The 13,992-nt window shown below is 40.7% G+C and overlaps 1 protein-coding gene across 1 annotated transcript in view; it reads left to right on the top strand.

Annotated features, from left to right (window-relative positions):
• The window catches only part of LOC102515565 (lymphocyte antigen 75), a 106,657-nt gene that overhangs the window by 72,857 nt on the left and 19,808 nt on the right, over nucleotides 1-13,992 (top strand). The window contains 1 exon segment of the mRNA XM_006176792.3: nucleotides 229-396. Within this exon segment, the coding sequence (XP_006176854.1) occupies nucleotides 229-396 (168 nt within the window).

Here is a 13,992-nt window from a genome sequence, read left to right as displayed (position 1 = left end):
CCACTGCACTGTCCAAGGTAGTAGCCACTAGCCAGGTAGGGCTACTGAGCACTTGATATGTGACAAGTGCATCTGACAAAGTGATTTTTTTCATTCGTTCACTTTTAATAAATTTTATTTTAAATAGTGGCATAATGCAGTTCTAAATAAATAAATTGTATGAGTTACATGCCTTTTTACCTTAGTTATGTTGCGATAAACATAGTTGTACTTAATTTCTTTCTTTAGATCAATCTTGGAATTGGTTAGATGGATCAAAAGTGACATTTGCCAAATGGGCAAATAAAATTAAGAGTGGTGGTGGACAATGTAGCATTTTGTTAGCTTCAAATGAGACTTGGATAAAAGTTGAATGTTCACGTGGCTATGGAAGAATTGTCTGCAAAGTTCCCTTGGGTAAGTATGTAATCTGTTCTTAAGGAATATTTTTGCAGAACAGGTCAGGAAATAAATGTGCAATTCAATTATGTGCAAAGTTTTGTACTTCATTCTGAAGTACTTAGTCCTTACTGTATATCCAAACAATATTAAGTCTTTTCTCCCTTGGAAAAACAGATTATAAGAGACAGTAAATGCACAAGATGTCTAGGATGCCCAGAGGGAAGTTCTAAACTGTCTATAATTTGTGTAACTCTTTCCTAAGAAAAATAGAAGCTGCCAGAGTATTGGAGAAGTCATTTATTTGAAAATGTTAAGATGTATTTTATTCTATAATTCAAATAATGTAAAAGCTCAAAGGTCTAATTCTGAAGTTAGTTTGCTTTCTTTCTCCTCATTCTTATAAAACTCATGATTAACTTAACAACAATGCAAAACCATATTTAATTACTTAAAATGTCCTGAGTATCTATAGGAAATCATAGTTTGAACTTCTGTTTCATCACAGTTCATACATAAAATAACTATGAAAATCTTATTGTAATAAGCTCTAAAATTTTCACATCAACATTTTTAAAGATTAGTATTAAAATGTCCATTTTGGTGTACAAATATTAAAATAAAACTCCAGCCCTTGGTGATCAATATCTATATAGTTATGCATCGATTTAGCAAATTTTTAGTGTCTGTGTCCTGCCCTGTTCTAGGTACTGGGGTGCACCTGTAAATAAGACAGATAAGACTCCTTTCCTCACAGAGCTTACAGTCTAATGAAGGAAGATAGATAATGAGTTACCAAGCAGGCCCATTTTTAAAAGAGAGGAAAATATCAAATAGTTATAAACGCTATGTGATTGACCAGGGGAATGACTACTCTAGATCAGGTTATCAGGGAAGACATCTTAGTGCAGGAGACATTGAAGCTGAAATCTGAAAGGCCAGCCAAGCCCTGGGGATCAGGGGAAGAGGCATACCAGGCAGAGGTACCAGTTGGAGCAAACAGCCCAAGGCAGAACAAGCTTGATGTGGACTCAGGAAGAGCTAGAAGGTAGACAGGTTCTAGCCACTTGGGGCCCTGGAATCCAGGTTCTGTTCTGAGTGGAATGGAAAGTGACCAGCAGGTTTTGGGGATGGGTGGGAGCAGGGTTAGGGTGGTATAAATCAAGAGTTCTATTTTAGCATTTCGAGCCATCCATACGGAGATGAGCTGTACATATGGACCATATGGAATGTCTAGTGTGCAACTGGACATATGAGAAAGAAGGGAGGCCAACAGAACGATGGTATCAAAGCCACACAGGACAAAACAAGTCCATCTCAGCAGCGGGTAGACAAGGGGCTGGGACAGTATTTGAATCTGAATAGCTAGGAACTGAATGAGATCATCCTGAAGACTTAAATTCCTTTAAAGCGAATAATACATTATTTGGCCCTAGGTAAGTCAAACAAACATTTGCAACCTTAAGCAATTTGTTATCAAACTAAGGTAATATACTGGGAGTGATCGTCTCAAATGGGTGATGGGAAGGGAAAGTGAGAATCATGCTAGTGCTTTAATGTCTTTGGAAGAGAATTGCTATAGCAATGAAGAGGATTTGAACGAAAAGAAAAACAGTTAAATTGGAAAAGAAGGCACTTAAGTGTTTGATGGTGAGTTTGGAGTCTGTGTTAATGCTATGAAACATCAGTTACTTCCTGTATCTAGTTGGTGGTACAGGGTTCGCATATGTGACACACGCCTAATGTATAAAATCAATAATGATCACTCTTCTACCCTCCCCGCCACTGTCAAACCTCTCCCTACACCAGGCCCTGATTACAGAGGAATGGGTGTCGCGCTTGCTGTGCTCTGTGTCTTAGCTCTCATCAGCGGGCTGATTTGGTTCCTCTTCCGAAGGAACCGTTTTCACTGGGCGGGCTTCTCTTCAGTTCGGTATCAACATGGAGCCAACGAAGATGAGATTATGCTTCCTTCTCTCCATGATTAAACTCTTCTAAAGGTTTGCTAATTTGCACTGATGGTTTAAGAAAAATGAGCCATTAAAGCTTTCCCAGGGTCAGTATTTACTTTGTTTCAAAGCAGCAGTCTTAAGGACTTTTTCTTTCTTTCTTTTTTTTTTTTTTTGTTGTTGTTGTTGAATTGCTATGCCTGTAATCACAATTACCCACAAAATGCCATGTTAATAACTCTACTTAATAGAATAAAAAAGAACCAAAGCTGGAACTAAAGTCCTAATTGTTCATAGGGTAATAAGTTTAATGTGCATTTTCTCTGTAAGAATGTGGCTGCTAACTAGGATATGTATATTTTAATAGCATTTTAACACAATGTCTTAGGAAATCAAAATTAGCATATTACTAGGTCACACATCTACCTTTTAATTTTTAAGAACATCCAAGCCAAATGCAAAATTGGTATCTCAAAGTGAAAACATAACTAAATAACATCAACATTGTTTTAAAAGTCATTTGTAACATTTGGGGGAAATTATTGAACAATGAAACATGCTTACTTTTTACACAGCAAAATGATGCATCTTGGCAAGCTTTTCTTAAACTGTTCCAAAGATACTTCACACCAAAATTATTTAAGTGAAAATGTTTTGTTCTGTTATACTTATTTTTTAAAAGGCTTTTAAAGAAGATTCAGTACCTAACATTTTTCTGAAGTGTGGGAACATTATTTTTAGATTGATTAAATACCCTGCAGCAGTGTGTTTTTTGTCTTATGTACCACATACACTGTTTTCTTTTTAAAGGGAATCAGCTGATTTTTTTAAATTTCACAATTTATGTACTTTACATGGTATGGCAACTTCTGACTAAGAAATTTTTATTATTTTGTTGCCTTTTAACATAAGCTAAAGAGAGAAGGAGTCTGTGAAGGAAACTGTATATCTTACTTCTGTAAAAATGAAAATTTTACAATGAAATTCTAAACCTGTGATTACTACTAAAATAATTAAAATTATGAACGGTTAAGGAAACACTGTTTTGTGGTTTATCATTTTAAATTTTACCATCTAGAATATATTAATAGTAGCTTCCACTGGATATGGTGAATGTTTTACTCAGTGTTTAACTTATATTTGTACTTTAGAATATTTTTGTATAAAGTCCACAGATTTATTTTAAAATTTAGAGTGTTTATACTATGATAACATTGTAAATAATTTTCTAAGACGATTTTAGTGTAGTCTAAAACTCTATAGTATAATTGTCCTGAGCTTTTTTTTTTTATTATTGAATTTGCAGAACTGATTTTCTTGCTCTATGATCTGTAAAGTTTTGGTTAATAAGACTTTCTTCAAAGAACTAAACCAACTTGATGCAAAAAGTACAGGTTTATATAGTAGTGATGCCATAGTAAAGTTGTTTTCTTTTATTTTTTTAAGTAAAAGTGTTATTGATCCTTGTGGGGGAAAAAATCTCTAAATTGGGCTTATTATCTTAGTCATATAGCATGACAAGAAATAAAGTGTCCAGCTATTGTAAAGCAAGGCGTCCTTAAGATTTTGTGTGCATTTATAAAAGAACAAACATAATCATTCCTACATCTCTGAATGCTTGATTTTAGGCCTCTTCTTGGGTTCCTCTGACTCAGCGATTCTTTTAACTACTGGATCAGCAGAGATTTCACCTATGATCCACTTACTTCTCACTCTGTGCTCCCCTAAGGGGACCTGTGCACCACCTCCCCCCCCACATCAACCGCTCAACAATGGCTTCTGAGTGAGTCGTTCAAACATCTAGTTCTCCAGGTTCATGTTTCTAACTCCCACTGAACAATCCTCATGAGGTCCATCTCAACATGACCAAAATGGACCATACTGTGCTCCTTCCTCTTTTCCCCTGTCCCAGATGTCTAGAACTGAAGACTGCCTTTTCCAATCTTCCTAACCAATCCAGCCCCTACATGTGGTCTGACAAAAGTGATCTTTCAAAACCAGGCACTTAAAATACCAGGCAAATACACCTGATGATCAGGTACAGGGGACACATTTAGAAGTGACACCAATGACTATCCCCTCGCAGCTTGTTCCCTTCCCGGATCCCAGGGCAAGATGTCTCATTATCTGGGAGATTGCCCAGCAAATGGCTGCTGCAGTGTTGGCTCCCACCGTCCTGACCCCACTGCTGAGTTGATGCAAGGGGAAGCCAGAGATTCAGATTCCTTTATCCTACGTTCATTTAACCCTAAAATCCCCTTGGAGACACAAAGACCTAATTGTTGTTAGCTCAACAAACTTTACCTAAAAAGACAAATTTTAACTAGATCTCAAAGACCTTTTTTTTTAAACTAGACCACATGATCTATGCAAAGTTAACTCTAATTCATTGTATATTCTAAGTTAAAACATTCTCACAGTAGTACATCTCAACAAATTTAGTATGCAGGTATTTCTCTTTTCCAAGCGAAATTAATCATCATCAGAATTTGAGACATTTTTTCTATTCTCCCAAAGTCTTGTTTATATTCTCTTTAAATTAATATGAAGACAGCATACCCCTTGTTTCCTAAGCTAGAAACTCAGAAGTCATCCTTAAATCCTCTCTTTTACATCTCTCTAAATGAACAATTCTGTCAGTTTTACCCCACACTTCTGAGTGGCTGTCTCCATTGCTGGCTGTCTTAATTCAGACCTTTATCCTTTTTTTCTCCCTAGGTTATGTGCATGAGGCTCTTCACTGGTCTTCCTCATCAGCCTTTCCTCTTCATCCCATTTTTCCCATTCCTGGGCCTTGGGGAGCTGAAATTCACAGAGGAGAACCCCCCCGCCGCCCCCTGTTTCAGCCTAAAGTTATCTAGGCCTGACTATCTCAGGCCAAAAAGGAGCACAACAATGCCCAGCCAGGGCCTTCCCCAGCGACCTTATGTGGATTGACGTCAGTGCTGAGAAGTCCTACAGTTCTGGTTCCCTGGCCAAACATACTTTTAATGCAACATAGGATCAAGTCCTTATTACTCCAGTTGCTAAACAACAAAGAGGCAAAGCCAGATAAAATTGGAATCCAGAAACTGGGAAAACATTGGTGATCTTAGCCAGTGGAAATGCAGTGGAGTGGTGAGGCCAGAATCCAGATGGAAGTGAGCCGATGAGTGAAAGGGAAATGAAGAAATAGAGAACATGAAATTTTGGGAAGTACGGCAGAGATGGAGCTAGAGAGAGAAGGAGGTTTGAAGAAGATTTTTCCCCAAAGGAGGGGAAAAGAGATTCACAGGTTTAAAAGCTGAGAGGAAAGAAAACAAAACAAATCCAAAACCAAAAACAGTGGACAGAGAGAAGTGGACAATGCAGGGGAGGAGGGGGGCCACTAGTGGAAGAAGATCTTGGAGAAGATGGGATGAGAGGGGCAGTTCTAAACCCACAGAAAGAGGAACCGGGCTTGGAGGGGATGGGAGCACAAAAGAGGAAGACCTGTGTGAAAGAGAAAGGGAAGCAGATGAGTATTTGAAGATGTCTGTCTATGCCTGATGGCCCCCATTTTCCTATTGAGTAAAAGGCAAAGTCTGCTAAGAAAGATAGATATTGAATGGGGTTTCAGTTTGAAGAGAATAATAAAACTTGAAATCGAAATATTCTATGTGGGAAATGAGAGAGGAGAATAACCAAGACAAAATAAAAGGATGGCAGAAGAGGCATACAAGGCCCAGATGAAATTAAAAGCCATATATCAGTAGTGACAACCATCAGGAGAACTAGCAGATTTCCTCTACGTGTGCTCAGTTACTCGAGTAAAGCTGAGGGGAAGGAAATTATGAAAAAGAAAGAAGACACCCCCATCCTCGGAAAATTAAAAATACATCTCCCATGTGATCCAGCAATCCCACTTCTGGGTATATATCCAAAGGAAGTGGAAACAGGATCTCAGAGAGATAGCTTCACCCCCATGTTCATTGCAGCATTATTCACAATAGCCAAGATCTGGGAATAACCTAAGTGTCCATCAATGAATAAATGGTTAAAGAAGATATGGGGTGTGTGTGTGTGTGTGTGTGTGTGTGTGTGTGTGTGTATAATGGAATATCGTTCAGCCATAAGAAAAAGGGAATCATGCCATTTGCAACCACATGGGTGAATCTGGGGGGCATTATGCTAAGTGAAATGTCAGACAAAGAAAGGGATACTATACCATATCACTCGTATGTGGAATCTAAAAGAGCCAAACTCATAGAAACAGAGAGTAGCACGGTGGTTTCCAGGGGTAGGGGCTTGGGTGGAAAGGGAGACGTGGCTTAAGGGTACAAACTTCCAGTTATAAGATGAGTGAGTTCTGGGGATCAAATATACAGCATAGTGATTAGAGTTAACAATATTGTGTAATATACTTAAAAGTTGCTAAGAGAGTGGATCTTAAATTTTCTCACCACAGAAAAAAATGGTAATTATATGACCGGGTGGAATGCCATGGTGGTAATCCTTTTGCAGTATATATCAAGTCAACACATCGTGCACCTTAAATTTACACAGTGTTATATGTCGATTATATTTCAGTAAAGCTGGAAATTATTTTTAAATTTTTTAAATTTTAATAAAGAGGAAAAAAAGAGGAAGAGACCCCAGGTTTAGAGTTGGCCAGGTAGATGCAACAGAGGAACAAGAGAGGGTGTGGTATCCAGGCTGGATGTAGAAGGGAGAAATAAAAGGCCAAAAAAAAATGAAGTTAAGGAACTGGAGTCTGGAATGAGGTCAAAGACGAAGTAAGTTGGAGTGAAAGAGAAAGAAAAATAAAAAATATAAGGTGTGATTGGAAAGTAGGACATCATAATGAGAAATTTGAATGAAATACCGTATTATTCCATGCAGAAGCAATAAGTAGTCTGTTTTGACATATTAGCATAAAAAATGAGGAAGTGTGCACCAGAGTTAACAGCGGGGAAAATATACCTCCCTTTAGTTCAAATGACTTAAAAATAAAAGACTGCTGAAAGGGGTTATTTGCCTAAATTAGATTGATTCATTAAGGTGCCACTTCAATTGTAAATCTAACCATTATTTGAAAATTTGTTTAACAGGAAGTAATCCACATGGACACAATATACATTGGTGTCTGCGGTGAGGGTGGAGATGATTTTTTCAAATACAGGACTGCATCAAACTATTCATCTTACTTGTTAGCAGGACAGAGGAGTCCAGAATCAGGATGTTTCAATCTTTAAGCATGGCATACATTTGGAAGGATTTGTTTTGGGTTTGGGTTTAGTGTATAAACCCATATTAACAGTCTGAGAGGAACAACTGGAAATAAATAAGTTGAGCAAGACCTTGATACTTTGGCAGAGACTGCACCTGGAACAGCATTGTTTGGCATTCACTGCATGCCCCTGGGTAAGCCACGTCCCTTCTCTGGGCCTCACTTTCCTTAACAGTAAATGAAGACGGTCCCTGTGACCTAGCACTCTTGACTCTCCTTACAGACCCCTTTGGTCAGAGAGATTTCATTGGTGCAATCATGCCATTTCAGACTAGAACTTCAGAGGCATGGAAAGGGTTAGACTTGATTTTTTTTAAGAATAGACTTCAATTTTTGAACAGTCTTAGGCTTATTTAAAAAAACTGAGCAGAAAGTACAGAAAGTTCCCATATACCTCCTTACCTCTCTCCACCTTTCCCTTATTATTAGCATCTTGCATTAGTGTGGTACATTTGTTAAAACTGATGATCCAAAATTGATATGTTATTATTCACTAAAGCACATAGTTGACATTAGAGCTCTTCTTTATGTTGTATGTGGGTTCTGACAAAGGTATAATGACGTGTATCCATCATTACAGTATCATACGTTTCACTGCCTTAAAATTTCTCTGTGCTCCACCTATTCAGGCCTCCCTTCCCTTCCTCCTCCAACCCCGGCACCCACTGATCCTTTTTTACTATCACCAGTTTTGCCTTTTCCAAAATATACAGTTGAAATCATAGGGTATTTAGCCTTTACAGATTGGCTTCTTTCACTTAGCCATATGTGTTTAAGGTTCCTCCAGGTCTTTTCACAGCTTGACAATTGATTTCTTTTTGGTGCTGAACAACATTGCACTATCTGGATGTACCACAGTTTGTTTATCCATATACCTACTGAAGGACATCTTGGTTGCTTCCAGGTTTTGGCAATTATAAATAAATCTGCTATAAATAAGTATCTGTGGACAAATTTTTAGTTATATGTAAGACTTCAGCTTGTTTGGGTAAATACCAAAGAACATGATCACTGAACCGTACAGTAAAGTATATTTAGTTTTGTGAGAAGCTGCCCAACTGTCTTCCAAAGTGGCTGTACCATTTTGCATTCTCGCCAGCAATGGATGAGAGTTACTTTTGCTCTGCATCTTCATCAGCATTTGGTGTTTTCAGTGTTTGAGCTTTCAAAAGCCATTCTAATACGTGTATAGTGAAATCTCATTTTTGTTTTAATTTGCAATTTCGTAGTGACATATGATGTTGAGTGTGTTTTCTTATGCTTTTTGCCATCTGTACATCTTCTTTGGTGAGGGGTCTGTTCAGATCATTTGTGCATTTTTAAATTGAATTGTTTGTGTTTTTATAATTGAGTTTAGACTTGAAATTAAAGCACTCTTTTGCTAATGGCATGAGGCTATGTCAGAGCTTAAACAAGCAGCCTATTGGGCCCTGATTGTTTGGTTCCAGAGGCCCTCACCAGTCAAGTGATAGCTGCATATTTTATACATATAATACAAGTACAGTTTGGTGTTTTTTGTTTGTTTTTTGTTTTTCCTTAAACAAGGAAATGCATTGTCTCACGGTTCTGGAGGTTAAAAGTTCAAGATCAAGGTATCCTTGAGAGTCAGTTCCTTCCAAGGACTGTGCAAGTATAGAACCCTTAATCCAGGAGCTGGTGACAGAAAAATTGTCCGAGGGACACAGTCCACTGAGAGAGAAGCCTTTGAAAAGCTTTCAGGCCATTGAGTTCAAAGGACAAACACCATTTTAAGCAAGTGATCAAAGTTAACATCACCAATGATGAGACAGAATGACCTCGTGTCCCGCGGGGGCGGGACATACCACTTCTGTGGTACTCTTGCTAAAAACCAAACAAACAATAAAGAAAAAAACAAAAACATAACCTGAATCCTGTTCTTCCAGTCTCCCTCAAGAGGAAACATCAGACAAACCGAAACTAAAGGACATTTTACCCAGCAACTGGCCAGTACTCTTCAAACCTCTGTTCAGGTCCCACATTAAAGAGACTGAGGACACCTCAATGCAGTGTATGACCCGGGGTTGGCTCTTAGAACAGAAAAAGAACATCAGAGAGACAGTTGTTGAAATGTGATAAGGGCTGTAGATTAGTTCGTAGTATCTTATCAGTGTTAATCATTTGACCATTGTACTGGGGTTACATACGACGTCAATATTTAGAAAAACTGGCTGGAGGGTTACGGAAATTCCTTACTACTTTGGCAACATTTTTCAGAGTCTGAAATCAGTTCAGATTAAAAGTTCTAAAAGCCACGGAGAGCCGGAGCGCCGGCCGGAAGGCAGCGCGGGCGGGATCTGGCGGCGGGGTCGAGGCGGCGGGTGGGAGGGGTCGGGCGGCGGCTCCGCACTTCCGAGCCGCGCGCCGGGCGCCCGCAGCCGCCGTCATGCGCCGGGCCGCGCCGCCCGCTCTCCTGCTGCCGCTGCTGGGCCTCGCCGCCGCCGCCGCCGCGGGTAAGCCGCCCCCTCGTCGCGCCCCCTCCTCGGCCTGGGAGCCGGGACCCGGAGCGACCGCTTCCCCGCGGCCCGCGGAGACCCTGTCCTTCCCCGCAACCAACTTCGTCGGCGTCCCTGGGCACCGTCCCCGCCTGGCATCTCGCGCTCGCCTGCACGCCCACCCCGTGCGCCCCCGGGGCCTGGTCATCCCCCTTCTCCTCCGCGTTCCGTGGGTTCCGAGAGAACGCCCCCGGGAGGGGGTCGCCGAGGACCTGCGAGCTCCCTCCCTCTCCCACCATGTCCGCCTCCTCGGCGCAGACCCCACTCACGGGGAGGGGTCCCCAAGCTGGTGGCTAATTGACAGGCGAGTAGGGGGACTTGAGTCCCAGGACGAGTATCGTTTCAGAGCCATTCGGACTGAAAGGAGAAGTGGGGAAGTTGGCTGCGGAGATTTCCCCAGCTCGTGTGCAGCGGGGGCGGGGGTGGGGGGAAGCTGGCCCTCTTGCTCTCAGAGTTGTTTGTCCAATTGGTTGATGTTCAAGTTGTTGAAACAGGAAAACAGTTCAGGGAAATAACCCCTGGGTGAAAGTGGAATGTGAACAGGGAGGCTTGGATTCCACTTAAGGCGTGTGGCTTAAATCTTTCAGTCTAGTCTGTTGTTGTGCAAGTGACATCTGCAAAACTACTCATTTCCAAAATGACTGAGAAGAGACAGTTCTACTGAATATATTTATTTGTTTGTTTTTAACAAGTTTCCCATGCAAGCACGTCAGAAACGTTGATGGGAGAAACTCTGTGGAAAGACTTCCATCCAGAACCACCATTGATTGAACAATTCCAGGAGTTAAGGAGCAAAATAAACAAGAACTAAGTGAATACTTGCATGGTTTTGAATAAAATGATTATGCCAGAGTTTGGCTTTTCTTCCCCTGAATTTCACTGCCATTTTATAAATTCCTGTGGGAAGCCTGGTGACAGGCCGGAATATGTTAAAGGATCTCAGTATTGGAGGCAGCAGTGGAGTAAGCAGCTCCGAACTTGCTTACAAACTCAAAGCCCCTTCTCTGAAACCTGTTGTCCACCAGCATTTATGACCAGTAAATAGCAGGCCATCTGCTACCTATGGAGGAACAGAAACAAAATTTTCATACTGTTCAGACTGAGCACGTTAGTTTTGTCTAAGACAAGGCTGGACTAGAGATTCTGTGAACCCTCCTTATGCATGCCCTCATGTTTGCCAGTAACATCTAAATGCCCATTTAAGCCACTTTCTGGGTTGCCATGCCTTCATACATCAGGCCAAGTTAAAAAATACTTTTCTTGTCAGATTTTTTTTTAAAAAGTCGATTTCTAGATCTTGATATCTCTCTTCAGAGAAACTGTTTTGATCAGCATTAGAGGACATCTGTTACCAACCTGGGTTCTTGGATTCCTTAATCAATAGAAATTGGTAAGAGGCCAGCAGAGGAATTCAGGCAAGGCTTTAATTGGGACTCGTGCTGCAGAACGAGGGAACAAGAATAAGTAACAGGTGCCCTTGCTGGCTCCCTAAGGAGGGGCGAGCTGGTCCCTTAAATGGGGTGAGGGTAGAGGAGGACCTGTGAGCCAGGGCAGAGGGGTGACGTAGGTGGCCTGCCCACCCCTTTGTGGTGCTATGGGCAGGGATCACACGCAGTGCCCTGCTTTTGCTCTGACATCTTAGAAGTAGCATTTGGGCTTTGGTCTTTTTGTATCTTGTTACTCATTTGCCCCAATTGCGATCATGCGTGCAGTTACTTTTAGTCCCTTATGGTTTCTTTGTATTCTGTTACTGGAAGAGACATTTGTCCAGGTGCGAGCACTGCAGTAAAGGGTCCCATAATCTCAGTCTGTCTCAAAACTATCTTTGGAAAGTTTTGGTCTTTTTCCTTTTATAACTCCAGTGTGATTAAATAGACTTTTCAAGAGCTGAAGAAGAAATGCATGTTGAATAAATTAACGCTATTAATTAATCAACTTCTCTCAGGAGGCTTTAAGGATTAATTTAGAAAGAGCACAAGATTTGGAGTGAGGTACAGACTGTGTGGCCTTGATCAAATTACCCAACTATTGCACTTCAGTAAAATGGAGGTGATACCCAGAGCGCTGTCATGAGCAGTCAGTGCGAACTCGGTCCAGCCCCTATCCCAGGCCTGGTAAATCTTGCTGTCCTTCCCTTTGTTCTCTTCACATGAAATGAAGGGTAATTACTGCAGTGAGGAAATGTCATGAGTGCCACTTTCCGTGTGTTGGATGGTTATTGAGCACATTCCCACACATGTTGATACAGGGCTGAAAAACTGTGTCTGGGTTTCATCATAATACTACACAAATTTCATATCTAGACAAGATCGGGAATCATAGCTTAGAAATAAGTCAAGAAAGAGCTTTTCAGGGTTATCACAGAATTTGCTGAATGGCAAGCTCTGAACAGAAAAGCTCCCATGGGATTGCATAAAGTAGAAATGTAATGTTGAAATGGAAATTATTGTTATTGGTCTCTGTTATGTTCGAGTTTATTAGTGTAACTGATCTCATGTTGTTCTTAGCTATTATCAGGAAAACTGCAATGAACAAAACATTCTTAAAATTCCTGAGTAAGGCTCTGTGGCACCTCTTTTCAAAAATGCTTCTGAAATGGTGCTTTCCCTATATAATAGGTGATCAGTGTATGTTTCTTGGACCAGTGACTTCCCATAGGCAGCATGAGTCTAAGTGAATATAAACATGTTAGAGTAACCCTTCTTTTATGGTCATTCCATGGGTCACAGTATAGGTCACTAATTTTGAATCGCCATCACCTACAAGGCCCTGCTTTCTTCCCTGATGTTAGCTCTTACCACCCTTCCTGCCCTTCGTGCTGTTTATACACACTGACATCTGGGGGACTCAGCCACCCTCCGGTTCTTCTGCCCAGACTGCCCTCCCCTTCCCCATTCCTTGGCATGGCTGCCCTCTCTCACATCATTCAGATCTCAGTTCATCTGTCACCTCCTTAGGCCTTCCCTGGACAACCCCCTTCTCTCTCACATCTCTACGTTTTTTCTTCTTCAGGGCACTTACTATTCTCAGAATGAATCCTCATTATTCATTATCTTCTTGCTTGTCACTCCCCTTACCAGGGAAGCTCCGTAACAGCAGAAACTTTACTATGTTATGGATTTCTGTTTTGTTTTGAAATGTGTCTCTGTACTCTATTCTAATTTATAAGAAAAGGCCGAAAAATTTATGTGAATGATTTAAAAATTAGGGGGGAAATGGGATTGCAATTTTTTTCAAATTATTTTTACTTCTGCTGTGAACTCATAATTGAATTCAAAGCATTAAATCATCTTAATCTATTGATGTGACTTTTTCTGACCTTTGTGGATGGCACAGTGTTGTTTTTGGGGAAGTATTGTTGTAAAATTTGAAATGTTAATGTTTATTTTTCTTCCAACAAAAAAGTGAAATTATGATTAAGGTATTTTTTCAGGACTTCATTGTTTGAGAAGCTCTTAAAAATGTGCTTATGTGTTGAAAACTAGTTTTGCAACAGGGTTATCGTCCATAGTCTTTATGATACATAGCAAGTATTTCAGATTCTTTTAGATTTTGAGGGCAGATCTTGAGGTTGCTTCTGTAAGAAAATGGACCAGTGATGCCCAATGAGAAGGGTGCAGAGTAACACTGGCTCCCCCACTCTGTGAATAAATGTGATGACAGCTTTTCTGAGAAGGGACTTGAAGAGAGAAGATGGGGGTGGACATCTTGGAAGCTAGGTGGGGAAGGATGACGTGGAGAGGAGATGGAATGTCAGAGTGGTGGAATTTCCTTCGATCAGGGAGATCTTGCCTGCTGGGTTAGTCAGGGACCTGGAATACCACATTCTCCTCCATACATAATAAACGTAATAAATGTCTCTTTTCTTGCTCTCCCCAGCTGCCCTTGTGGAAGGTAAGTGACT

This window comes from Camelus ferus, chromosome 5, assembly GCF_009834535.1.
Source record: "Camelus ferus isolate YT-003-E chromosome 5, BCGSAC_Cfer_1.0, whole genome shotgun sequence".
Taxonomy (NCBI): Eukaryota; Metazoa; Chordata; class Mammalia; order Artiodactyla; family Camelidae; genus Camelus; species Camelus ferus.
This window is presented reverse-complemented; position numbering and strand designations above follow the sequence as displayed.